At 59.8% G+C, this 26,266-nt stretch overlaps 1 protein-coding gene across 3 annotated transcripts; it reads left to right on the forward strand.

The window, feature by feature from the left end:
* The first annotated feature begins 4 nt into the window (after positions 1–4).
* On the forward strand, positions 5–24,240 carry DEAF1 (DEAF1 transcription factor). 3 transcript variants are annotated; one of them, XM_045486427.1, is made up of 12 exons: positions 5–871; positions 3,124–3,221; positions 4,699–4,828; positions 5,096–5,242; positions 5,750–5,889; positions 6,400–6,465; positions 8,994–9,120; positions 10,101–10,229; positions 10,687–10,815; positions 12,527–12,774; positions 19,975–20,064; positions 23,819–24,240. In XM_045486427.1, exons 1-12 carry the CDS (start codon positions 583–585, stop codon positions 23,921–23,923), a joined length of 1,698 nt encoding a protein of 565 aa, XP_045342383.1. In that variant the 5' UTR covers positions 5–582; the 3' UTR covers positions 23,924–24,240. The 3 variants fall into 3 exon arrangements, with proteins under 3 accessions (XP_045342383.1, XP_045342384.1, XP_045342385.1); XM_045486429.1 differs by lacking the exon at positions 5–871 and adding an exon at positions 1,687–1,778; XM_045486428.1 differs by lacking the exons at positions 19,975–20,064; positions 23,819–24,240 and adding an exon at positions 13,328–14,035 and having other exon boundaries at positions 11–871.
* The last annotated feature ends 2,026 nt before the right edge of the window (positions 24,241–26,266 follow it).

Below are 26,266 nucleotides of genomic sequence, written 5' to 3' on the forward strand. Positions count from 1 at the left end.
CGGAGAGCCGAGGCTCGGAGTATCGGGGCTCGGCAACGCTCGGCTCTGTTCGGCTTCACCTCGGACGGACTCGGCTCCCGCTCGAGGCGGGGGTGGGCGGAGCCTGCGACGAAAGGTTCTCCTGGCCCGGCCGCGCTGCGTCGGAGGCCGGCGAGATTCTGCCCCACAGTCGGCGACCCTGTTGCGGGGGACGAAGGGTGGCGCGGCCTCCCAGGCGCTGAGGAGGGGTTAGCGCAGAGCCGTTCGGAAGCCCTCGTACAGCCTCGGACCAGTTCGGGCAGACTCGGCTCCGCACTTCGGGCCGCTTCGGCCCTCCTCGGTTCCGGACTCTCGGCCGTCGGCGGAGCTCGACTGGGCCGCTTCGTGCCGGTTCGGCCCCTGTTCGGGCAGCCTCGGCTCGGCGGCGCGGGAGGCTTCGGGCAGGCTCGGCTCGGCTCGGCTGGCAGCTTCGGGCAGCCTCGGCCCGGCTCGGCTCGGCTCGGCCCGGCTCGGGCGGCCCTCCTCGCGCTGCGCGCTTCGGGCTCCGTCCCGGCCTTCGGGCGGCCCCGGCTGGCGCCTTCGGGCGGGCTCGGCGGAGTCCGGATGGAGGACTCGGACTCGGCCGCCAAGCAGCTGGGCCTGGCCGAGGCGGCAGCGGTGGCGGCCGCGGCCGCTGTTGCGGCGGCGGCCGCGGCCGCGGCAGGAGGCGAGGCGGAGGAGCCGGTGCTCAGCAGGGACGAGGACTCGGAGGAGGACGGAGACTCGGAGGCAGAGCGCGAGACTCGGCGGGTGACGGCCGTGGCGGTGATGGCCGCCGAGTCCGGGCACATGGACATGGGTGCCGAGGCCCTGCCGGGTCCCGACGAGGCCGCCGCGGCCGCAGCCTTCGCAGGCAAGTGCCGCCCGCCCGCGCGCACGACCCGGGCGCCTGTGCGCACCTGCCCCCACACGCAGCCCATGCACCTGTCCGCACCTGACCCACGCGCGCCGGCCCCAGACACAAACCCGTGCACCTGTGTGCACCTGCCCCGCACACAGCGCACACAAGCAGCCCACGCCAGCCCCGCGCCCACCGCCCGCTGCACGCGCCCTGGGGACCAGCCTGCCCCCTTCTCTCCGAGCACATGCCTCTGGCACGCCTCACACCTACCTCGTGTGCCCTGCCATTCCTGCACGCCTGCCCCATGTGACCAGCCTGACCCTGCCCAGTGTGCACACTTCCCTGAACATGCTTCCTGAACCCGTTTACCTTGTGCAAGCCCCGTTCCTTCCTGCAGAGCACCCTGTGCTCCTTCCAGAACCTTCTCAGCACCTGCCTCTTGCCCTGCTTGTCTTCTCTGTCTGTCCCTGGTGCTGGTGACAAGGGGGGCTGGGAAGATTAGGGGAGTGGGGATCAGACATGGATCCTGCCCTGGAGCAGCCTGAGGTTGGGTGTGTCTGGTCACTTGGAATCCTAAGGTCCAGTTCAGGGGTGACCTGAGAGCTGGGGAGCAAGGCAGTGCTCACCCAGCTTGGGAGGCCCTGCAGCCTTTGGGAGCAGAGGGCGGCATCATGCTTTGACTCCTTAGATTCCCCTCCTGGTCCGTCCCTGGCCCCCCACATCCCATCTCCTTTATGGATCCTCCCTTCCCCCTACCATTCCTGGCAAGCTCCTTTCCCAGGGGAAAACTGGCCCGTGGTTTTGTTTCTTGCCACACAGAACATTCTCGTTCTCAAGTGTCATGACCCGTGGAGCCTCAGACTGTGCCCCAAAGCCTCCTTTAGGAGTAGTGCCTTCCCAGATCGCCATCCCAATGAAGGTAGAGACTTTCCCAAGTGTTGTATCCCTTCCCAGCTGGGAGCTCCCTAGCTGAGTGTGGGGACCCAGGAAGTGCATCCTTGAGTTACTGCCGGCACGGCACGTGTTGTCAGGCACTTTCCCCTAAGGAGCCAGCAGCCTGTGTCCTGGTGGTCCTGTCACTCCGGTGTTTATCCAGCCCTAAGCAGCTGTAGGCGGGGGGGACTTGGCCTGCTGCCCCAGAGCTGCTGGTCTGTGTGTGGTCTGTCTGGGGTCCTCACAAAAGAAGGAAGAAGGCTTTGTGGCTATTAGAGTATTCGGTTCTCATCGCTAAACTCTGCTTTGATGTTGGACCGTGCAGTTTTCAGGTTTTTGTTTGTTTGTTTGTTTGTTTGTTTGTTTGCTTTTTGCATATGTTTTCTGGATGCAGAAAAGAAACATGATATAGTTCGTCACGGCATCAGAGAAATGTCTTGGCGTTGCATGTTTTTATCTGCAGAATTTGATAGTTGTGTTTTTGCATACATGGAAGCATTAGAACTTTTCTAAGTTGCTGAGGTTAGATACCTTCCAGGTGCAGGTAACTCGGCAGGTTGTGTCTCCTCTCTGGGGCTCCCTCTTCTCGGGCCTGATAGCTGCTTGGCCTGAGCGTGCGTTCAGACAGGGACGTAGGCTGTGGTCTGCTGGAGGAGCAGACAAGGGGAACAGCTATTTTCAGTGCAGTTTGGTGGGTGCTGGGTTAGTGGAATATGCAGGACTCTTTCCACCAGTATTTTGTGAGCATTTCCCAAGTCAGAGACTGCCCTATTCATGGGCCATTCTAGAATGCTGTGTGACAGAGGGGACCGCCTGCCCAGCCAAGGAGCTGGCAGGAAAGCCTCTCCGTGGGCAGTGAATGGGAGAGGGGGTCCAGGAGGAGGCAGGAGAGACCTGAGCCCTGGCCTGTGCTGACCTTCGAGAGGGTACCAGCAAGGGAGGGAGCTCTGTAGGTGACACTGCCTGAGCCTGGCCACAGGATGGTCACCGGACTCCTGGAACCTTGGTGTATGGTTTTATGCTAAAGGGAACGAGAAGCCCAGGGGCAGTTTGGCAGAGCCTGCTGCCAGCTCAGTGGGAGCGTGGCGGGGGCGGGTTTTCACTGTGAATAAAAGGCTCTAGTGGGCTGGAGAGCTGCCTCTTTCTTTTCTTTTTCTAAGGCCCAGATTGCTTAGACTGTGGTCCAGAAATGTGGAGTGAGCACTTTGTGTAAGAATGTTGGGAGTCCCGTGGTTGGAAGTGCAGATACCTGTTTGGGAAATGCTGTTTTGGGGCCCTGGTGGGAGGCCCTTGGCTCTGATGGTGTGCTGAATCAGGCTTCTGTGTTGCAGAGGTGACCACTGTGACCGTGGCCAACGTGGGTGCCTCTGCAGACAACGTCTTCACCACGTCGGTGGCAAATGCCGCCTCACTCTCGGGACACGTCCTGGTAAGCCACTCCATGAGCACTTTTCCCCAGACCCCAGAGTGTGACCTCCCTGACCCCGGTTCCCCCAGAGGCCCTGCACAGGGCTGTGTGGGCGCCAGGAAGAGTGTGCTGTGATCTCCCATCCTTGCCCGACAACCACAGAATGGGGGACTCTCCTGGAGCTTTGCCAGAACTGTTAGTTACCGTTTCTCTTTATTTTAGCCTTAATCACACACCTAGGACTCTACACACCTGCAAGCAAAGCTGCTATCATTGGAATGGCAGCAAACAGCAGACTCACCCTCTTAATTTTAATAGCAGAGTACAGACTTAAGAAACTTGCTTTATTTTTTAGGGTCTCAGCATGCGTACAAGCTGATAGCCAGCTGACAATTTCCTGCCTCCAACAGGTCCCTCCTTCCCAGAAGCGGATTCTGGCTTGTCCTCTTTTCTAGAAGGGGCTGGAGCCAGAGGGTCAGGGAACCAGGGCACAGCCTGGACCGTGCCTCCTGGACATGGTCCTTGCAGCGGGCTCTGAGGACAGGGAGGCCCGGGGACGAAACTGACAAGGGGGGGGGTCTCAAATATATGTGTATTCCATTGGCTTTAATAAGGAAAATACTTTGGGGCACCTGGGTGGCTCAGTTGGTTATGTGTCCAACTTCAGCTCAGGTCATGGTCTCACGGTTCATGGGTTTGAGCCCCGCGTCAGGCTCTGTGCTGATAGCTTAGAGCCTGGAGCCTGCTTCTGATTCTGTGTCTCCCTCTCTCTCTGCCCCTCCCCTGCTCAGTTTCTCTCTCTCTCCCTCTCTCTCTCTCTCTCTCTCAAAAATGAACAAACATTTAAAAAATAATAAGGAAAATACTTTGTGATTCGTAAATGAACACAGAACATTCCCTCTTTTCAGTAGAGAGTTGCGTGTCTTTAGTGATTCAGACACGAGCAGTGCAACACCCTTACTGAGGCCCTGACCCTCTGGGTGATGAGCCCCGGCTCTGGGTGCGTGTGCAGGTGTGCGCGTGCTCATGGGTGGGGGTCCCTCAGCTCCACAAGGAGGTGTACTCACCCCCCTGATGGATTTTCAGATTTTAGGAAATGTCTTCTCACTTTGCCTTCATTGCTTCCATGCTCTGACCATGCAAGTGTTAGAATGTCCCAGAATGGTGGGTGTGAGCAGGCTGCTTAGAGTGTCGTCCACCCCAGGACTCTCTGGGCAAGGCCTTGAGTTTGCCAGAGACCTGAGCGATGTGCACCCAGGGACAGCGGGGTGAGTCTCTCCTCCAGCAAGGACAGGGAAGGGCGTCTGGCTCACGCAGGGATGGGGGAGGAGGTTAGGGCACCCGTGTTTAGGTCTTTTATTGGCATCTTGAAAGAGCCCACGGAGGCACCGTTGGCGCCCTTGTCGGTGACGGTCAGCGAGGCCCATGTCCCGTCGCACCGAGTGGCAGGCCCCGCAGCTGTTTGTCTGGGAGACTCACGGAACGTTCTTTCCTCCAGTCTGGCAGGACAGCCCTGCAGATCGGGGACAGCCTGAACACAGAGAAGGCCACGCTGATTGTTGTGCACACGGACGGGAGCATCGTGGAGACGGCGGGGCTGAAGGGGCCAGCTGCACCCCTCACTCCAGGTGCCCGCACACCTGGGCGCTTGTGGAGTTCATGCTGGGGGCGACCTGTTCATTTTTGTGGTGAATTCGTAATATAAATGTTCCTGTTTAAGTAGAGAAAGTGGGGTTTTACGAGCCGAGAAAGAGCTGCCTGGTGCTGCTAAGTCGGGGTGGTCTGTGGGCAGCCGGACGACCCGCCGTCATAAGCCAGTCGGCGTGGTTGTACTTGCCTGGTTATCTTGGGTGCGTCCGGCGTCTCTTACTCTCAAAACGCTTCCTTTGCCCAAGGCCCTCAGTGCCCTCCGACTCCTGCGGCTCCCGGCCAGGAGCGAGGCGGAACCAAATATAACTGGGACCCCTCGGTGTACGACAGCGAGCTGCCCGTGCGCTGCCGGAACATCAGCGGCACGCTGTTCAAGAGCAGGCTCGGCTCAGGTGAGGCGCCCGTCCCCTCGCGGCCCCACAGCGCACACGTGTGGGCCAGGCCTGTCCCCTCGCGGCCCCACACACGTGTGGACCGTGCCGGGGCGGACGTGGCTCACAGCCCCGGGCACTAGAGCTGGGGCCGTGGAGAGGTTTGGGGCGTGGTGGGGGCGCAGTGAGAAGACGCAGCAACCCATGGAGGGGGGAAAGCGGGGGAAGAGGAGTTCCCACAGGGAAAGTTCCCAGGGTGGGGCAGGTGGCAGGAGGTCATCGTGAGACCAGGGTGAGCTGGCGGTGGCCGTGGACAGTGGGGCGGGGAGGTGCGGTGGGCCTGCGAGTGTGGATTCGTGGCGGGGGCTTGCCTGCTGCGGGCCGGCCGTGGGGGCCGGGGGGGGGGGGGGTGCATCACGCAGCCCCAGCTGGGGGGCTGTGGCGTTTGCGGCCCATGTGAGGAACAGCCGGCCGAGGCCGCTGGGGGCGGGCGGTGCGGCCACTTGCTGGTCCTTCGTGTCACTTCAGGCGGCCGGGGCCGATGCATCAAGCAGGGGGAGAACTGGTACAGCCCGACTGAGTTCGAAGCCATGGCCGGGAGAGCCAGCAGTAAGGACTGGAAGAGGAGCATCCGCTACGCGGGCAGGCCGCTTCAGTGCCTCATTCAGGTGTGTGCGCGCCGTCCCCCCGCAGCTAAGCGGGGGGTCCCCACGGCGGCCCCGGGGCGTGGCCGGCATGTGCGGTCAGACGGAGGCCGCCTGGCCGTGTGGTCCCGGGCAGGTGACCTCGCCTAGTGTCCTGGTGTTTCACACATTCGGTGCCTACGGTGCTTGCCAGGAGTGCCTGAGGCAACACCGGAGCTTCCCCTGGAGGCGCGTGACCTTTCCCAGACGCTGACCACCCCCCCCAACCCCGGTTTACCCGTCGTGGGGTGGGGCTTCTCACTGCTGTTTGCGGGTAGCGCTTTGCGTGTTGGTCAAGAAATAACGCTCGTAGAGTCTTCACCTCCCGGAAGGGACTCGGCGGACCCTGCCGCCGATAACCGCCTTGTACAACAGGGAAGTGCGAGGAAGAGGTGTTTCTGGAAGCGACAGGGTTTTGTGTTTATGAGCGACAGACACGCCGTAGAGCTGCCGAAAGGTGACTTTCTCACGTACCGTGTCTTCTCTGAATTTCAGGACGGGATCTTAAATCCTCACGCTGCCTCATGCACCTGTGCCGCCTGCTGTGACGACATGACCCTGGTGAGTGGCCGGGGGGGTCACCTGGTGGGGCCGGGGTGCGCACGGGCGGGCAGGGCCACTGCGATGACGCACACGGCTCTGGCGCCCCTGCGGCCGATCCAGGGGCTGTCACGTTTCTCTCTCAAACTCTGCGTCTCTGGCGTCGCTCTGATGCTGCAGGTGGTGCAGGCGGGGAACTTGCTCCAGCATCACCATCTTGACCCCAAAACTGAGCACACAGTGTTCTTCGCGGTCGTGGGGAGTACGTGTGTGCTGTCTCATATCCTGTGTGTTTTAACGTTATGTCCTAAAAGTACTACGTTGAAATTATGAGGGGCTTTTAAGGTCTTTTGACACATTTCTATGTTCTCAACTAACAGTTTCAAAAAGAATGAACGTTTTCATTGATTTTAACCTTTGTGGCCGTGTAGCTTTCAAAAACGTGAGAGTAACGTGTAGTGTCTGAATGTCTTAGTTTGGTTTCAGCCTTCCTTACTGTTAAGTTCTATTTTGAGATGTTTTCAAAGTGAACTAGAAAGCTGTTTAACGAGATATCCTGGTTTTATTTTGATGAGCTATCTGGTTAATTTTTAGAAGATTTGAAAGGAGATGTAATTGGAGAGACCTATCATAGTCTTGGGTGGAAAATGAAATATCCTAAAATCGTCTAGTTCGTGTATGGATTAAATATTCTCGTGGAGTGAACAAGGGGACATTTTTGTGAAAATGAAGTAGCTTTAAAGTTCACTTGGAGAAACTACCAGGGAGAGCACTCCGAGATCTCGTAGGGGGAAGAGAGTAGGAGGGAATCGTCCCGTTAGGGAGTTTAGAAAACTTGCGAGCACTCTTTGCAGTGGCCGCAGAACGTGGAGACGGGTGTAAACAGGACACGTGCGGAATGCGTGTGCGACACACCTAGACCCGGCTGTGGAAAGAAACGCGGGAAGCCCTGAGCCGAGGCGGCGTGGCCGGGGTTGGAGGCCCAGGAAGGGCTCGGGCGCTGCCCTCACGGTCTGCAGGCTCCACATGGTTCCTTGGAATCCCCGCGGGGCTCTGTGGAGCTTTAAACAAGCTGGTTTTATAGTCGGTAAGAAAGGCAAAGAAGCAGGACAACCAGAGCAATTTGCAGGAAAAGACTGAAGTCGGAGGGGTCCCGGCCCTCGAGGACCTTTCCCACTGCTGTTGCGATGGAGAGTGCGCGTCAGCAGGGCGAGGGGTCGGCGGGGCCGCGGGTGCGCTTGCACACAAGGGTGTCGGCTGCATGGCGGTGGGGACAGCTGCACTCGGCGTAGAAATGCTTCTCGGCCCCAACCTGGCATTTCATGTGCAGATGAATTCAAAATGGATCACAGATCCAAATTTATCCAAAACACGAAACCCACATTTTGGGAAGAAAACACAGGGGAGAACTTCGTGGCCTAGGGCTCCCTCCGCCTACTGGGACATCTCCAGCCCTGGTTCTGAGTCGCAGAAACTAAATTCTGGGCAGGTGTGGCCAAGAGACTGGGGGCTCCTTCCCTCACCAGCCTCCTCTCTGAGGGCAGAGGCCACCCCCAGGAGTGGCAGGGCAGGAAGACCGTGCCACCAGCGTCCTCCCCCCCAGCTCTAGAGCCTCGCCCCGTGGACTCGAGCCCTGGAGAGGTGGCTGGTCGGCAGTGAGAGCAACCCGCTAAACCGGAGAAGCGGGGAAGGTGGCAGCTAAGAAGAATCCGTCTGGGATAAGAACAGACCTCAAAGATTTGCCTCAAAAACTCCCCATGAAGGAGCCCTAATGCAGTTGGATCTGCCCCCAGGCCTCGGAGCCGTGAGCAGTCTGCTGGGGGACAGCGCAGCCCCTGCTGGGTGTGACACCCTCCCTGCTGCCTGGGGACAGCCAGGTTGCTGACGTGATCAGCAGCAGGAACCCTGGAGAGAAGGAGTCCGTCTCAGTGTTGCTACAGTACATCACTAAAGCGTCCATCTTTCGACAAAACGTTGTAAGACTTGCAAAGAAACGGGACGCGAGAGCCACACAGAAGAAAACGGCCAGCAGGCACGACCCAGGGCTTCCGAGGACCCCCTTTATGCTCACAGAGCGGAGGGCGCCATGTGCTCGGGTGGTCTCGGGGGACCGCAGCCGGGGCAGGGCTGCGACCCCCGAGACTGGTCTCCCCTCCTGCCTGAGGCTGGACAGCCGGGTGGCAGGTGCAGGGCTGGCTTCTGCCGTTGCTGCTCCTCTCGTCTGTTCCCAAAGCCTCTTCAGTCCTGCTGGAATGTTGTGTCCCATGGGGCAGAGGCTCTCCTTTGCCGGGTCCTTCTCTGTTTTCTGTCTTCTAGCAGTCCCTGGGAATCCTGTGTGTTGACGAATGTTATCTTGTTTTTAAACGCTGCTTTTCGTGTATTCTTTTAGAAAGAATCTTTAATGTCCCTCAGGGACCTTGGGGCCTGCAGAGAGGTCGGGCCTCTGCAGCTTCCCGCCCGCGGTCCTGCTGTGCCCCCTCCCCCCCGTGTGGGCAGAGACGGGGCGCGGGGACAGCGCTGGCCCCGTCTCACTGCGCCTCTCCCCGCAGAGCGGCCCAGTCAGGCTCTTCGTCCCCTACAAAAGGCGCAAGAAGGAGAATGAGCCGCCTGCGACCCCCGTGAAGAAGGAGCCCCCCAAGAACATCACGCTGCTTCCCGCCACCGCCGCCACCGCCTGTGAGTTTGAATGAGGCGGAGCCGCGGCCCCTCTAACCCCTGGGGCTCCCTTGTTCTGTGGGGGCCGCCCTGGGGGGGTTTTCCTCATCTCCGTGGACTCCCTGGCGTGCCCCCAGCAGGTGTTTCCTAATGGAACGAACCAGGAGCCATGCCTTCTGGGAGGGGGCATCCGCAGGAACACCTTTGCTCAGCCCCCATGTCCACATGCCTCACGCGGTTGTCTCGGAGTGGGGACCAGGTGGACCGAGGGAAACCCTGGCTGTGTGTGAACCAGAGTGGGGCGAGGCAGGGACGAGACAGGTGTCTGCAGCCAGCGCCTTCGCCCGAGGCTGTGAACAAGCATCTACAGAGAGCCGTCCCCCCACCCCTCGCCCCCGCCCCTGCCCTCCCACCCCGGTGCTCTCTCTTTGTGGTTCCTGCGGCCAAGGGGATGGGGCAGCAGAAGGGCTGTGGGGGCAAGTCTGCTTTCGTCTTCAACCTCTGTGAATCTTTTTTTATTTTAATTTTTTTTTTAACATTTATTTTTGAGAGAGAGCGCAAGTGGGGGAGGGATAGAGAGGGAGACACAGAATCCGAAGCAGGCTCCAGGCTCTGAGCTGTCAGCACACAGCCTGACGTGGGGTCACACTCGTGAACCGTGAGATCACGACCTGAGCCGAAGTCAGACGCTCAACTGACGGAGCCACCCGGGTGCCCCAACCTCTGGGAACGTCTTTCTTAATTCCAGCCACAAAGGAGTCTCGCAGTTACTTCCAACTTTATGTTTTGTTTTCCAACGAGGCAGCTCGTGCCTCTGTTGCCGGTTCAGATGTGAGCAGGGTGTCCTAGAGAGCCCGCCGCCTTGGCCCTGGTTCCTGTCAGAGGTGTAGGGTCCCTGGTCTTCTCCAGCCCCTGCAGAGGTGTCTGGGGCACGTGCTGTGTCCAGGCTTTGGCCTGTGCCGTGGTCAAGCCGGTGGTAAAGAGCACTTCTGCTTTTCCAGTCACCGTGACCCCCTCAGGACAGATCACTACCTCGGGCGCACTGACCTTTGACCGGGCGTCCACCGTGGAGGCCACCGCCGTCATCTCAGAGAGCCCGGCCCAGGGCGATGTCTTCGCGGGAGCCACGGGTGAGTTGTCCTTGGCACCTGCCCTGTGGGCCACACGCGTCACCCCTGTTAACCTGGGGCTTGGAGCGGCCTGGAGCAGGGGCGTCAGGTTGGCGTGCGCGGGCGGGCGCCGGGCAGGCGTGCGGGTCTATCGGTTGTGACAGAAAATGCCCACGGTTTGCCGACTCCTGCTGTGGACCGGCTGCGAGGCAGAGACTCCTGAGGCCACGTGTGCTTGTAGATGTTCCACTAGCCACGTCCAGAAAGCGGAAAGAAAGTGGAGATTAACGTTTAACATTGTACTTCACCCGGTAGATCCCGGATACTAGCAATTCAAACAGTTCATCGCGTTTCTGGGGCTCAGAAGCTACCTCCTTGGACGGTGCAGCTGGACACACGTCGAGATTTAAAATCTGTGCAGCCCCAGCCAGGCCCCAGCCGGGTCCCAAGGCTGTCTTGTCCCTCTCGTCCCCGACAGTGCAAGAGGCAGGCGTGCAGCCCCCGTGCAGAGTCGGCCACCCGGAGCCACACTACCCAGGGTATCAGGACAGCTGCCAGATCGCACCCTTCCCGGAAGCAGCACTGCCAACGTCTCATCCCAAGATAGGTGGGTGCGAGAGACGTCCGGCACCTGCCGACTCTGGCCTTGGGGTCGCTCTTGGGAAAGACTCTCTGACAAAGTAGGTTTCGTGTGGGTTCTTTCCCGTCGCTGCGCCGGATCGGGGCCTGCGTTTGTGAACGCACTTGGGTGAACCTGAGACGACGCCAGGCCCTGGCAGAGGGAGGCTGTGAGTTCTGGCGTGTTCCCTGGGGCGGCGTGGGGCTCGGTACGGGCGGAAGCGGAAGCGCAGGTGCTTGCCTCGCTCCCGGTCTGACACGGGACGGCCTCGCACCGCATACGCTTGGCGGCTTTGGTCCTTCACTTAATCACACAGCTGGGGCACGTCCCCGTCAGTATGCTTCGTTAAAGGGAGCTTCCGAAACCAGCTGGCGGGCGTTTGTGTGTTTCTCGTTTCTGCCATTCTAGATGGCGCGGCGACAGAAACGTGTGGGTTTATAGACGCGCCACCCTCCTTCCGCTCTCGCAGGCTTGCTCACCATGTAGGCCTCCCCCTCCCCACCCCCTGCACGGGCCCATCGGGCGTGTGTCCCGGGAGGCTGGATGCGAGACCGTTATCGCTCAGCCAGGGGCAGGCTCGTCGCACTCGGGTGTCCCTGCCCGCGGGCCGCGCGGTGCACCGAGGTGGGGACGTATGCGCACGTGTGTTCCACTCTGGCCCCGTCCAGACCACAGGGTCCCTCCTGGTTTCCTCCTTTCCAGCTTTGTAACGCTGTCCTCCCCCTGTGACACCTGAGTTCCGTGACGCTTAATTAGGACCCCTCGCGTGGCCGTGGATGCCGGGGAGGACCCGACGGGATGCGTCGCGGTCGGAGCCGCTGCCTCAGGCTGTCCTTGTCCCCTTGCTGTCCGGGTGGCCCCCCTGCACGGGGCACATTTGGTTGTGGTCTGGGTCATCCGTGAGCGCCTGGCTTCCAGCCCCGTACGTCCGTGGTTGGGCCTTCGTGTGTGCTTTCTGGTGCTGGCACTGGGGGCTTTCAAGTGTGGTGCTGTGACTGGAAGAATGTCTCCCCATCTTCTGGGGCAGTTTACAGGGAGGCCGTGTGGTGTGTGGTATTTATGTCTGTCCCTTGCCCCCACACTTTCCGAGTTTTGTTTTTTAAGCAGTTCGTTCGTTCATTCTTTCTCTTTCTTTCTTTCTTTCTTTTTTCTTTCTTTCTTTCTTTCTTTCCTTCTTTCTTTCCTCTTTTTTTTTTTGTAAATTTTAGAGAGAACGCAAGCAGGGAGAGGGAAGGAGAAAGAGAGTCCCAAGCAGGTTGTCTCTCAGCGCAGAACCTGATGTGGGGCTTGATCCCGTGAACCCTGAGTCATGACCTGAACCAAAACCAAGAGCCAGATGCTCAACCAACCGAGCCACCCAGGCGCCTCCACTTTCCAACATTGGATTAGAAGTTTTAACAGAGACCGCTTTGGGGCGCCTGGGTGGCGCAGTCGGTTAGGCGTCCGACTTCAGCCAGGTCACGATCTCGCGGTCCGGGAGTTCGAGCCCCGCGCCGGGCTCTGGGCTGATGGCTCGGAGCCTGGAGCCTGTTTCCGATTCTGTGTCTCCCTCTCTCTCTGCCCCTCCCCCGTTCATGCTCTGTCTCTCTCTGTCCCAAAAATAAATAAACGTTGAAAAAAAAAAAAAATTTAACAGAGACCGCTTTGAAGGGAGGAGACACATTAATTTCTTGTTTTATTTGCATTCCGAATATTCTAGTGTTGACCTCCCTGCCGGCCTTGGCCATCCCACCCTCCACCCCCACCAAAGCCGTCTCCCCCTCGGTGGTCAGCGGGCTGGAGATGTCGGAGCCTCGGAACTGGCTGTACCTGGAAGAGATGGTCAACTCCCTGCTCAGCACGGCCCAGCAACTGAAGACACTGTTCGAACAAGCCAAGCAGGCCAGCTCCTACAGAGAAGCCGCCGCGGCCCAGGCCAGAGTCCAGGCGGACGCAGATCGCAAGGAGGTAACGTTGAAGCAGGCAGATGCCGGGGGAGGTGACGTCGGTGCAGGCAGATGCCGGGGGAGGTGATGTCGGTGCAGGCAGATGCCGGGGTCTGCGGCCACCTGCTCCCCCGCCTTCCGCTGGCTCCGGGGGCGGCCGTCCCCTACCTTCCTGGAAGAGCACCGCTAGAGAATCGTTTACAAATGAAGCCTTTCTCACAGATAACTGAATGCTGTTGGTGGGAAGATATTTGTGCTTTTGTTTTTAATTTTTTTTAAGTTTATTTGTTTTTGAGAGAGAGCACAAGGGGGGAGGGGCAGAGAGAGAGGGAGACACAGAATCGGAAGCAGGCTCCAGGCTCTGAGCTGTCAGCACAGAGCCCGACGTGGGGCTCAAACTCATGAACCACAGATCATGACCTGAGCTGAAGTCGGAAGCTTAACCGACTGAGCCCCCCAGGCGCCCCTGTGCTTTTATAAATAAAATCAGCTTCTTTCAAAAGGGACAAAATGTTCTACACGCCAGCCAGAGTTTTTGGACACTCACCTGTCACGGGCATTATTTATACTTTCAGATTATTGTCACGTGGTGAAAACGTGCCTTGTGTTCTGTTGAGTTTGGAGATGCGTCCCTTGGGGTGTTTGGCAGGCGTGCGTCTCCCCCATTACCAGCTGGAAGCTTCCGCGTCTGAGCTCCTCCGCCTGCACCTCCGTGCCTGATGGAGGCCGCCTCCGTGTTGTTTCACTTCCAGCTTCCAGCAGGTTCTTCCGAAGGAGGATCCCGGGCGTCCGGGTTCACGGAGCACAGCCGGGGGACATTCTCTCAGCTCGTCACTGCAGCCCCTGCGGCTTTTTGTGCGCGGCCTGGGGGTTGCTTAGGGCCGGTCTCCCAGGTGTCGGTGGGCGCAGGCCACCGGGGTCACCAGGGTCGGAGCAGCACCAGCCGAGGCGTGTGCGCGGCAGGCGTGGTGTACTCGGAGGCGTCCTGCGGGAGGTGGGGGTGGGGGGCACAGCAGCGATGTGTTCTGAACGGGAGCTTTCTCCGTTACAGTAAACGTGGACTTTGGTTTGTAAACAAAAGTCAGATTGGTTTTTTTTTCCCTATCATATCTACGATGTGAACATTTCTGTTAGTTTATTCCCATTTTTTATAAATCAGAGGGAAGAAGAGCTTTGCAGGTTCTCAGTTTTCTATACGACTTAACGCGTGATTAATGTTTTTCCAAGGAAGAAAAATGTTGCTTCTTCTGAAGAAGGAGATAAATTAAAAAACCTTTTTTTAAAAGCTACAGTTCCAAACTAATACATAATCAGTGATGAATTTTATAGGAAAGAGAAAAGCAGACAAAAAGGTTTTAATCTCTTTACCCAAAGATAATGCTTGCTGGGTTCTCCAGTGTTTGAGAATTCTAGGTTTCTTGGCATCACTGGATTCTGACAGAGTCTTGTTTCCGTGACGGGATCTGTAGCTTCAGTCTCTGAGACTGATGTCCCACCCCCGCGTGCGCGGGCTGATGTCACAGGCTGGTGTCCCACCCCCGCGTGCGCGGTGCTGGTGCGCTCACCCGTGCTGGCCTTGGCGGTGCTCCTCAGCCCCGCTTGCGCCTCCGGTGCCGCATTTTCTGTCCTTTGTTTTTGTGGAGACGCCCGTGTGTCACCTTTCCTTTCGGAAGCACATCCTGAGTGACCTCGCCTTCTGGTGGTCCCCAGCACCTTGATGCTAGCCCGTCCTCGTCGTGCGTTGTGCCGCCGGGATTCTCGGTCTCTTACACGCCCTGGTCTCTCTCTGGCTGTGTCGAGGACTGTTCTGTCTCTGCCTTTGGTGTTTGGCAGTTTGGCTGTGAGGCACCTGAGCGTGGTTGTCGTTGTATTTAAATTTGGTGGGCTTGCTGATGATGTCAGGGTGCCGGGGTGCGTGAAGGCACGCGGAGGCTGGATGACTCTCTCAAGGGAGAAGTGAGGGCTCACAGCTCCGTGGAAACAGGACGCACAGGACGCACGCGTGCCACGCGGCAGCAGACTGGGCCACGGGGGAAGCATGTGGGTGGGTCGGGAGATGGGGGGCGGGTGTGGACAGTGGCTTCTGCGGGAAGGAACGCACACAGCGGGGTGAGCCCGCTGTGCCTGGTTGTTGGGGCCTGACCTCGGGTGACCTGGGCAGGTGCAGGGTGGGGTGTGGGAGACCACGGAGGAGGGCGTGGGGGTGTGGCCTCGGGAAGACACGGTTCAGTGTCTCCAGGGACGGGCTCACCCTGCGAGGGGTGGACCTCCCGCGTAGCAAGGCCCCAGGCCAGACCGGTCAGGGCAACAGAACACCGTAAACGAGAGGGCAGGATTAGCTGGAACCTTGGTTTTGATTCAGTTTGATTCAGTCACTGTTTCTAGAACTATTTTTAACGCCCGGTCTCTTTGTCTGCTCCCTTCCGGTTACGTGTGTATGTTGACTGCTTGGTGTGGCGTGTAGGTCGTGAGACTCTGGCCACACCGGTCGGTGTGAAGTGGGGTCTCACGTGGCTCAGATTTGCTTTTCCTCCCTGACCGACGGCGCCGAGCTCCGTGCCAGGGGCTGCTGGACACTCGTGTGTCTGCTTTGGGGCAGTGTCTCCTCAGACCGTTTGCCCATTTTTTTGGTGTTTATTTTTATTTATTTACCTTTTTTTGAGAGAGAGCGTGCGTGCACACACACTCGCGAGGAGGGGCAGAAAGAGGGACATAGAGAATCTTAAAGAGGGTTCCACGCTGAGACACGGGGCTCGACCCCGTGACCCTAGGATCATGACCGGAGCCAAAATCAAGAGTCGGACAGTCAACTGACTGAGCCACCCAGGCGCCCTTTTTGTCCGTTGTCAATTTGGTGATTTGTGTTTCCTTAGAAAAAGCACTTTAAAAAAACCCCTGTCGTCGCACAAGTTCAGGTTGTTCGCCGGTTGCCTGTTCCGTGGCAGGTTCCGTTTGAGTCACTGAACGGGTGTTGCCGGTACCTTCCCCCCAGAATTAAAAGGGATCTGAGGGGTGAAGGGAGGCTGTGGGGACCGCCCCCACCATGTCCTGTGGCCCAGGCCGTGTGCCGGGAAGCCGCCAGCTGTGGGCTTGTCCGTCCTTCTGTCCAGCAGCGTCCCTCTGGGGAGGAAGCCTGTCTCTGCACAGCTGTCCTGGAGCATCCAAGGAATGAAAAGGAAGGAATGTCTGCGTCTTGCTGGTTCAGATCGGATGCAGAAGCATAAACTGGAAAACAGCAGTTTGTGTTCTTACCTAGATGATCGCCGAATTGTGGGTTCTCCGCCAGGGACCTGGTGGGCGCCCCAGCCCTGGTGGCTGGCAGAGGGCGGCTCTGTGCTTCGGAGCCTGGGGACACCGTCGTGCTCCGCCTGTGCCCTGTGCAGCTCTCCCCCCGTGTCCTGCCCTGTGAACGCAGGGCTCCCGTCAGCCAGAAGGGCCAGCTGGGCAGAAAGCTCAGCTTTGCGCTCCTGACAGTGGAGCCCTGCTCCCTGGGTAGCCTGGTGAGGTCACGTGCACTGGCAGACCCGGGCTCCACACGGGGACGACGGGTCCGGCTTGTGTGGCTCTCTGATGGCCACAGCTGGACTCTGGGCCCTTGGATTTCGAAATGAGGGGCCCTCACATCTGCCTGAACTGTGGAGGGCCCTCTCTCCGGGGACTTCACAGGGTCGGGAGGGGTTAGAAGGGCAGGAAGGCCCCCACTCGAGCAGCGTGTGAGGAGACCCAGAGCACTCCCAGCCTCGGGAAGCGGCCCTCGGGGCCTGGGGGTGCGGCGTCCCCTCCGGGCAGAGCCCCATTGAGGGGGGGCTTTCTGTCTTGGGACTTGGTGTGGCGGCAGCGTTTGGCATCCGCCGGGGTGAAAGCCCATTTCCCTTTGCAGAGCCCCTCCCTGCGGAGAGCAGGAGAAGTTTCTGTGCCCTCAAAGGTTTGTTATTTGCAAGCGGTCCTCCTGTTTGATTGCAGTGCGGGGATCCATTCGCCACCGCAGAGGCGGACGCTGGTAGCACCGTCCCAGAGTGTCCCCCCTGAGTGCCAGGGGGACCAGGGGGACAAAATGCGACCTGGGAAGGCCATGGGAGGCAGGAAGAGGTGGGTCCGCTGGCCTCGTGATCTCTGCGAGTGAGGAGAAGGCAGGTGTTTGCAGCAGAGGGAGGAGGCCTCGCACTTCCCCGCGTGGACGTTTTATTTGGAATTTAAACAGAAGATCAAGTCTAGGCCGGCTGAGACCATTCAGGGTGTTTTTCCAGTTGTCGTCACGAGCCGTTTGCGTTTGTGTGAACTTAGCTCGCCAGAGGTTAACCTGGGCCAAGAGCAGACGCCCTTCCCTGCTCAGGGCACAGCGTCCTGTCTCCCCCACCCGGGGCACGGTGTCCGGCATCTGGCGGGGGGCGCCACGGGAGCTTCTCCCGGCCGGCGGTGGCCTCCCCACTGCTCTTCGGTGCTTAGCTAAGAGGTGCGTGTAACCTGGCACCCAAGTGCACCAGCGGAAGTGGAACGCCTGGGGTGTGGTCATCCGCGGGCCAGGGGCTGGAGTCAGGGCGGAGCAAGGTCACAGCGTCTGGTCCGTGGGGCCTCTTCCTGACTTCAGGCCCCACATGGGCCCAGAGTGCTCCCTGGTGTCCTTGGAGGGCACTAACCCCGTGATGGGGGCCCCACCCCCACGACCTGATGTGAACCTAGGCCCCAACGCCCAGACACTCAGCGTGTGCATTTTGGGGGCATGTCACAGGCAGGGCGCAGAGTCAGAGGTTTGTCTTTTCCCTTTGCACACTGAGTCACCGAGCTTGTCCACCCCGGGGTGGGGGTGGGGCTGTCCTCCTCCTGGATGGGGGCGCAAGGAGTCTGGCTGTGTTTTTGGAATTCGGCTTTGGGGATTTGTCTTTTATTCGTTTGTCTGACTTGGGATGGGTGTGTTTCCACATGTTTCACACTCCGGGTCATACCCTGGGCCTTACCTTGCTCACACGTGGGCTTCTCTGCCCCTTGGGAGCTCGCCTCTGGCTCCTCCTGTCCTCAGCGCCATGCTTGTTGGGTGGGAAAATCTCCTGCCTCCATTTACTTGCTTAATCATTTATTTACGTTACTGAGGGCTCTTTTGCGTGTTTCACACTCCGGGTCATACCCTGGGCCTTACCTTGCTCACACGTGGGCTTCTCTGCCCCTTGGGAGCTCGCCTCTGGCTCCTCCTGTCCTCAGCGCCATGCTTGTTGGGTGGGAAAATCTCCTGCCTCCATTTACTTGCTTAATCATTTATTTACGTTACTGAGGGCTCTTTTGCGTGTTTCACACTCCGGGTCATACCCTGGGCCTTACCTTGCTCACACGTGGGCTTCTCTGCCCCTTGGGAGCTCGCCTCTGGCTCCTCCTGTGTCCCTCTGGCGGCCTCCCCTCAGTGCACTTGCTGGTGGGCACTTCCTTTCCTTCCTGGCGTCTCCTGCCCCGGGCCCGGGCCCGGGCCCAGCCGTTTCTCCGGGAGCCCCGGCTCCTCCCCTGGAGGATGGTCCTGGGAGCCACGTTCTGGGGCTGGCGTGCTCCTTGTCACTCTGGGCCTCTCGGCCGACAGTCGGAGCCACGTGTACAAACAACCCGTGTGTACAGACAGCTCTCGGGTTTCTGCACCTGTCTGTCAGTATCCGGACCTTGAGCGGACACCGGTTCATGCTGGCGTGTCTCACTCTGGTCCGGACCACAAGTTACTTTTGGTAAAAAAATAATCTTCTCGGGGCGCCTGGGTAGCTCAGTGGGTTAAGCGTCTGACTCTGGATTTTGGCTCAGATCGTGATCTCACAGTTTGTGGGATCAAGCCCCACACTGGGCTCTGCACTGATAGCACAGAGCCTGCTTAGGACTCTCTCTCTCTGCCCTTCCCCTGGCTCATGTGCTCTCTCTCTGTCTCTCTCTTAAAATAAATAAATAAACTTAAAACGATGTTTCCCAGAGTGCCCTGGGAAGGCCCAGGAACCAAAGGCACGTACACGTGGTAGAGGAACCGCCCCATTCGGTCTCTTCGTTCTGACGTTTTGATTCAGGTCACAGGGTCACTGCACCCCATCAACACTGCTGGGTGCTGGGAGCGCAAATACGGGAGGCCCAGGTGAGCGCGTGCTGTCTGGCCGTCGGGGCCAGACGTCCCAGGAGAGGATTCAGACCCCTGCTTCCTCCTCCGGCGTACAGCCCCGAGGGCGGTGAGGAAGGCTCACCCAGCACAGGAGCCTGGTGCGTGCAGGCACCATCCTGGTGAGCCCCGTGCACCACAGCCTCTTGTCTGTGGGGTTCCAGCGCCGCCGCCGCCACCGCCCCCCCCCCCCCCCCCCACTGCTCCACTTCCTCTCGGCGTGAAGCCTTCCCTCTCCCCAGGCTAATTTCTGTATGAGGCCACAGACTGTCTCGTGTCTGTTTAAGTATTGGGTCTCGTAAAGCAGAGGCAGGCGTGCCAAGTGAGCGCCTCGGATTCCAGCTGGCGCTCCTATTCCTGGCAGTGACCGAGCACACTCCGGGGGGCTTATGAGTGGGAAAACGTGAGAGTGCCAGATGTAATAATGTCCAGCAAGGAAGGAAGCTGAAGTTCAAGTAGAACCCGGACGCGGCTCACCAGGTTGTGCGCATCCTCGCAGAGCCCGGACTCTTCTGTAAAGAGTCCGACTTAACGTGCGTGTGGTTCCACCCTGGCCCGCTGACCCTTCCTCGCAGGCCCTCGCCGCGGTCAGGCCTGCCCAGACCCCCTGCCATCTGGCCTGCACAGACCCTGTGCTCCAGCCTGTGCCTGGCGTAGCTCCCTGCTTTGGCGAGGGTGGAGGTGGTTGGTGGCCACAGCTGCCCGGTGCCCGCGTTGCAACGGGCGGGTCTCTTACCGTGAGCCATTCTCAGTGAGTTCAGGGAAAAGCTGCACTTGTGGAATTTCGGGGGAAAGGGCACAAAGTGTGCGCTTCTGTGAAGCCACAGAGACCGGCTGGGCTGGTGGCTGGGGTGCGGGCTGTGGACACGCAGCAGCCGGTGACGTGGGTCCGGGTGGCTCAGGAAGAGGCTGGTCATTCCCGGGTTCGGACTTGGCTGCTTACTTGGCAGAGAGGAGCCATCCCAGCCTCTGGAGACATTCCTGTGCCCCCGCGGCCGCTCCTCTCCCCGGGTGAGCACAGACCCTTTTAGGTGAAGACAGGGAGCTGGTTCTTGGGGTGACTGGGAGGCGTCCCCACGACACTGACGCCTGTGTCCCTTCTTGCAGCAGTCTTGTGTGAACTGTGGCCGCGAGGCCCTGAGCGAGTGCACCGGCTGCCACAAAGTCAACTACTGCTCGACCTTCTGCCAGCGCAAGGTGCGTGCCTGCTCCCGCCTGGGTGCCCCCTGCCGTCCTGATCTCATGCGCATGCCCCCTGCTGCCCCATCCCCTAGCACGCCCCCCCCCCCACTGCTGTCCGGTCCCCAAGTGTGCACCACCTGCCTCCCAGTCCCCGCGCATGTGCCCCCCTGCCACACTGTCCCCACGCACGTGCCCCCCTGCCGCCCCATGCACGTGCCCTCTGCACTGCCACCGCCTACCCGCTAGGAGAGGCTGCTTCGCCGGCTCCCTCCCTCGCCCACCGTGGCACCTTCCGCCCATTCGTCCTGTCTGCCCGGCCTCAGTCTCCTGCAAGTGTCCTCAGGACCAAAACCCTGAAGAAGCCACACACCTCGAGTGCAGTGGCCCGAGGCCTTCATGGTCAGGCATTTGCCGGCCTGGGCAAGCGGCTGTTCCCGTGTGTGTGCGTTGTGTGTGTTGTGTGTGTCTCCCCTGTCGGCCGCTGTTTTCTGGAGTCGCTGGTGCTAGCTGGTTCAGGTGTCCCTAATTTCTTCCACCCACACTCAGCAAGGCTGTCACTGTCCCTTCTTGGTGCTCATTTGAAACTTAGCAGAGTTAAGAAGGGCAGTGTATTTCATGGATAAATACTGGCTAATGGAGCCCTTAGCGTGGCCCCCATGCTGCCTTAAGAGGTAGCTGTGTGCCTGCCGACACCACTGTCCCCGCCAGGTGGCTTTCTGGAGCCTCTGTCACCAGCATTTCTGGAGCAGGAATAGCAGATGGCAGACGGAGGTGGGTGGGGACAATGGTCAGGGCCGAGTGCACATCGAGTTCCAGCGGGTCTGCAGATGCCTGAGCGCTGAGCGCTCCCCACAGTGCCGTGGGGGGGAAGGGCACGTGAGCACATCCCCGGCCCCGGGAGAGTACGCGAGAGCATCTTGCAGTCAAGTGCCAGGTGGCCTGTAGGTGTGTCTGTGGGGCAGGACCTGCCTCCCACGCGTGCTGGTAGCCCGGAGCGCATCGGTCCCTCCACCCACAATTGGTAGAGTTTTGGGGACCGGAAGTCTGCACTTCCCCTGTAGGTGTCAGCACCGAGGAGGGGGCATCAGCTTGTCAGAGCCTCGGGGCAGCAGCCTGTGCCCGGGGCTGCGGAGGAGGAGCGGGCACGTGGGGTGGCCAGGGCCGGTGGCGGGCCCCAGGCTGGTGCTGCCATGTGGCCAACCTTGGGCCTCGCTTTCTGCATCTTCCTTGAACCGGAACGATCACACGGACGGTTCGTGGGTTTGCTTCCCGATGGAATTGCTTCAGATGAGATTTTGTCTGAACTGCAGCCTGGGGCTGTGTGCTTGTGAAGCAGGCAGGCTAAACTTTAGGTATAATTTTGTGGGCGAAGACTCCCTTTTTCCCTGGATTGTGTTAACTTTGTTCTCCTTTGATGTGTCTTATTGATAAAGACATGCTTTGGTTTTATTTCTGTAAATTGATACAAAATGAATCTCAAAATCCGTAATTCTCATGTTGGACCCAAAATGAACAGCGGGTGGGGGGTGTGAAGACAGAGGCCTGGGCTCCTCGTGGTGACCGGTAAAAGCTGATGTGACGGCCAGCAGTCCCGTCCGGAACGGCTCCCTCGATCCCTCCTGCGAACACGTGGGCGGGAGGTCAGTGCTGCGGGGTGACAAGGGCCATGACCTGGTAGGTTTTAACTCGCAGATGTGGTCTCCGTTCCGCATCTTGTCTGCCGCGTGTGCACGGACTCCACGACGTGGGCCCGTTTTCAGGGTACAACCTGGTGATCGTTAGTACTTGTAGCGCCAGCATCCCAGTTCGGTCGTGGAACGGTCCACCACCCCTGAAGGACCCCGTGGGCCCCTCCCCAGCCTCTGAGAAGCACGAGTCTACTTCCTGTCCTTGTGTGTTTGCCTCCTCTGGGCACGTCACGTGGCGAGTGCTGTGATGTGTGGTCTCGGGCACCTGGCTCCTCGCGCTGGCGCATTTTCGCGGCTTCCGCTCCAGGGCACAAGCCCGGGCTTTGCCCCTTTTCTCCTGTTCCCTCTGGCCATCACCAGGAGTGCCGCTCTCTCCGAGCTTGTGAGTTCGCGCCCCTTCCTAGGTGGGCGTGTCCTCCCCTGCCCGGGCTGGGACCTCGGCGTGGGCTCGCGGGGTCGTGCAGGCAGTTTGTGTTTGGCTTTGCCGAGAAAGTTCCAGACCGCTTTCCCAAGTGGCTGCGGGTGCTACCCCTCCCCCGCTAGCACGTGGCATGGTCCAGCAGCCGCAGCTGTCCACCAGCTGTCCACCAGGTGCTAAGTGGCATTCCTGTAACGACCAGTCATTTGGGCACCTTCGCATTCACTTAGCGGGCAGTCGTGTGTCTCTTTTGGGGAAACGTCTGTCCAGACCTTTTGCCCCCGTTTGAATTGGGTCATTTCAGTAAGAGTATAGAGGGTTCTGTGCACGCTCTGGACACGGGCCTCCATCAGATACGTGATTTACCAGGACTTCCAGCCTGTGACTTGTCTGTTTAATTTCTTAGTAGCAGGTTTGCAGGGCAAAAGTTTCTACTGTTGGTGAAGTCCAGTGTATCAAAAGAGTTTTTCCTGGAGATCACACTGTGGGTGTTGTGTCTCAGAACTTGTGCCGGCCTCCTGTGTTCCCCTAAAACACTGTCGTGGTTGCACCACGACGCCTTTCGAGCTCACAGTCACGTGCGGTGTGATGCCATGGCCCGGGCCGGCCTGTGCAGTTGTACACATTTTGTGTGTTCCCACAGTTTGTGGGTGATTCCCGGGGAGATTTCTGTTCTTGGGATATAATTATTTTACTGTGAGAACAGGGCAGGCTTGTTGTAGAAAACCTAGGAAGCGTAGGACAGCACAGAGACGACCAGCTGGAACCCTGCCGTCCCGGACAGCGCCCCATCTGTACTTGCTTTTGCCCAGCGTGTTTGTGTTCGTTCCTATCACATCATTTCTTTTTTTTTTTTTTAATGTTTCTTTATTTCTGAGGGGGTGGGGCATGAGCGGGAGAGGGGCAGAGAAAGAGAGACACACAGAATCCGAAGCAGGGTCCAGGCTCCGAGCCGTCAGCATAGAGCCCGACACGGGGCTCGAACTCACGAAATGTGAGATCGTGACCTGAGCCGAAGTCAGACGTTTAACCGCGTGAGCCACCCAGGCGCGCCCCCCCCATCACGTCATTTCTTGACCAAGCCCTAGCCTCACCTCCAGTCGAGGGTTACGTCTGTTTCGACTAACACGGCCCTCGTTTGTCCAGCCCCCGGGTCCTCGTCCAGAGCCCCAGTCTGGGCTGAGAGGTGGCTTCTCACTGCCTGCAGACGGGCTCCAGCCTTGCCTGAGCTCAGCCCCCTCTCCCCCTGCCAACAGCCCGACAGCATCTGCCCTGACCGGGGACTTGGTGGGCTCCCCCCTCACGAGGAGGTGGTATCTTGCTCAGCACACCTGCCCTGTCCCATCTTCTCGTGGGCCACAGCCACTGAACCCTTCTGTGGACATGAGGCTGGCCCCAGCTTTGTTTTTTCGTTTTTGCCGGTATAAATAACACCGTGGGCGGCGGCACCGGGTACAAATATTTCTTTGCAGGTATGACTTTCTTTTCTCTGTATGTCAGGCGACAGAGGGATCAGAGTGCAGGTGGGCCTCACGGTGTCGGTGTCCTCGGGGCTCACCCCGGTTGTTTGCCATCTGAGCCGGCCCCTCCCACGTGGGGGTGGGCTTCGGGCCCTGCTCCCCAGGTCACACTCAGGTCACGTGGGGCGTGCCCTTCCTTTCAGGACTGGAAGGACCACCAGCACGTGTGTGGCCAGTCGGCGGCTGTCACCGTCCAGGCGGACGAAGTCCACGTCACTGACAGCGTGATGGAGAAAGTCACCGTGTAAGGGTCCCTGGGTCCCCTCTCCACGGTGCCGCCGGGCTGCCGCAGGTCGGGGACTCCGGAGGATGCTGAGGAGGTGAAAACGCTTGCTGGTCAAGTTGTTAACAGACTCTAAGTGACCTGCGCCCTTGGAAATGAGCCCCTGCTGCCCAGAAGCCCTGAGGGAGGTCGGGGCAGCGGCTGGACGCCGGCCCCGGGCCCTTGGCGCCTTCTCTCGGTGCTCTTTTTATCCCCTGGTCTTACCCACGGGTGTGTCGTGTGCCGTAACACGCGTGTACATAACGTGTCTGTCAATAAAGCGGACGTCTCTGCCCCACCGGACGGGTGACTCCAGCTCCAACTTCCCAGATGCCCCGGAGGTGGGGGGGCCTCAGCTTTGTGTTTCCTGATGCGCAGTCTGGAGGCCACAACTCCCAAGTGTGTGGACCAGTGAGTGGGTGGTGGCACTGTCCCTGGCAGCCGTTGGCTACCCGCCTGCCGGGAGCCGCAGGCCCCGTCTCTGAGGTGATACGGCCCAGACTCGCTGCCTGATGGCCGCCGCCACACGGCCTTCCTTCTCTCTAGCATGAGGTTATACCCCGAGAACCCCGACCACCCAGAGGCCAGGCCAGCCCTGCGTCTTTCCACCTGTACTGAGGGGCAGAGGGCACAGGGGGGCAGAGAGGGATCGGCGCCTGGAGCACTTGGCTGGCTCTGGAAACGAGACCTGCCTCCTCTGCTGACCAAGGGTGGTGCCTAAGGAAGTTGCCCATGTTCTGGAAGCTTCTGCGGATTTCCAGAAGTGCCCTCGTGGCCCCCGAGCCCTTGGCCTGCCGTTGCCCTGTTTTCTCTGCACTCGTGAGGCTCGGGAGCTCCATTGTTCCGGGGGTGGGGGGGAGGTGAAGGCCCACCCCAGCCGGAGACGCGCCCTGTGTGTGCAGCCAGCACAGCCCCTGGGCGCTGGCACGGTGGCATGCTTCCCTGGATTCTCACGCTCATCTGCCGGTTCCGCGAACTGTGCATGTTCACACCCCTGTGGGAGGGGGAGAATTCCCCCAGCCCTGACCCTTCCTGGGCTCCTACTTCTAGAAAGTTCTCCCAAGTCTGTAGCACCCTAGAGACTTGGCTTCGGGGACGCTGGCTCCAGAACGAGCTGAGGGGGTGGCCAAAGTCCTGATAGGAAGGGGTGTGAGCATGGGGGTCCCGGAGATGCTGCTCTATCTCCCGAGCCGAGCCTGGCTCCCAGAGGCGCCCTCGGGTCCTGTGGGCCTGGCCTGGCCTCGCCACAGACCCCAGTCGGCTGCTCTCAGGGAGCCCGTTGTGGGCCCTGCTCCCCAGAAGCTGCTGCCTCGGCCCTCATGATCTCTGCAGACTAAGCTTGGATTTTCTTTTACTGAGTTTAGCACGTACTGGAGTCACCGAATTTCACCTTCCTGCCTTTGCCAGCACCTCTCAGAGAGATAAAGGCTGAGGAATCTGGGCACGTGCCCCAAGCCGAGGCCGTGGTGAGCGCCGGGATTTGACCTCGATGCCCCCCAGACTGCCCGCCCCCCACGGGGCACAATCTTCAGAGGCGCAGTGCTGCAGACAATGTGGGGGGAGGGGCACATCTCAGCCCTGGCCACCCCCCTGCTTCCCTGGGTTTGCTCAGCGTAGAGGTGGCAGGAAAGGGGACTGGGGGGCACGTCAGCCTCAGCAGAAGGGATCTGGGAGCACCCCCCCCCCCCCCCCCCCACAACTTGAAGACGCCAGCCACCCGCCGGGCAGGCCCGGAAAGACTTCACTAGCGGGCCCCAGAGCCACTGCCTCCCTCTGGCGGCCAACTCCTGAAAACAGAACCCTCCGGAATGCACATTGTGGGGGCAGCGCTTCAAAGGGTATCGTTTCTAGGCCTGTGAAGTGTTCTTAGCCCTGGCTGGGGGAAGGCTTCTGGAAATTGCCCTTGGGGGCCCAGGCTTCGAGGCTGGTCCGCAGAGTTCCACGTCAGGGCTTCTGAGGGCATCTCCAGCCTCCAGGGACAGGCGAGGGGCCGGCCTCTGTCAGCCGGCGGTCAGCACAGGCTGGGCCGTTCAGGGCGCCGCAGGCTGGGGTGACCCTTGGCATCATCGTGCGCGGCTGAGTGAGCTCGATGGCCGAGGCGCCTCCGGGGGCCTCCCAGTCCGCCAGGCCCTCTTTTGCTCCACCCCGTCCCCCTCGCCCACCTTGTCCCCCTCTGTTGGGAGCTGCAGATTCTGTCCAGAGGGCCAGCGGGGAGGGGGCGGGGTCCCCAGCAGCTCCCAGCCCATTCTCAGCTCTGTCGCTGAGGGCGGGTGCAGCTCACGAGGTCGGTCAGCCCACAGACCAGTGGGGAGGGGCCCACAGCTGGCTG

Source organism: Leopardus geoffroyi, chromosome D1 (assembly GCF_018350155.1).
Source record: "Leopardus geoffroyi isolate Oge1 chromosome D1, O.geoffroyi_Oge1_pat1.0, whole genome shotgun sequence".
NCBI classification, from domain to species: Eukaryota; Metazoa; Chordata; class Mammalia; order Carnivora; family Felidae; genus Leopardus; species Leopardus geoffroyi.

What these genes read in the sequence shown, in the direction of transcription:
- DEAF1 (XM_045486427.1), top strand. Translation starts at nt 583, where the DNA reads ATGGAGGACTCGGACTCGGCCGCCAAGCAGCTGGGCCTGGCCGAGGCG. An exon ending in CGCTTCAGTGCCTCATTCAG is followed by an intron (nt 5,890 to 6,399) that starts GTGTGTGCGCGC and finishes TCTGAATTTCAG; the next exon opens with GACGGGATCTTAAATCCTCA. An exon ending in TGTCTTCGCGGGAGCCACGG is followed by an intron (nt 10,230 to 10,686) that starts GTGAGTTGTCCT and finishes CGTCCCCGACAG; the next exon opens with TGCAAGAGGCAGGCGTGCAG.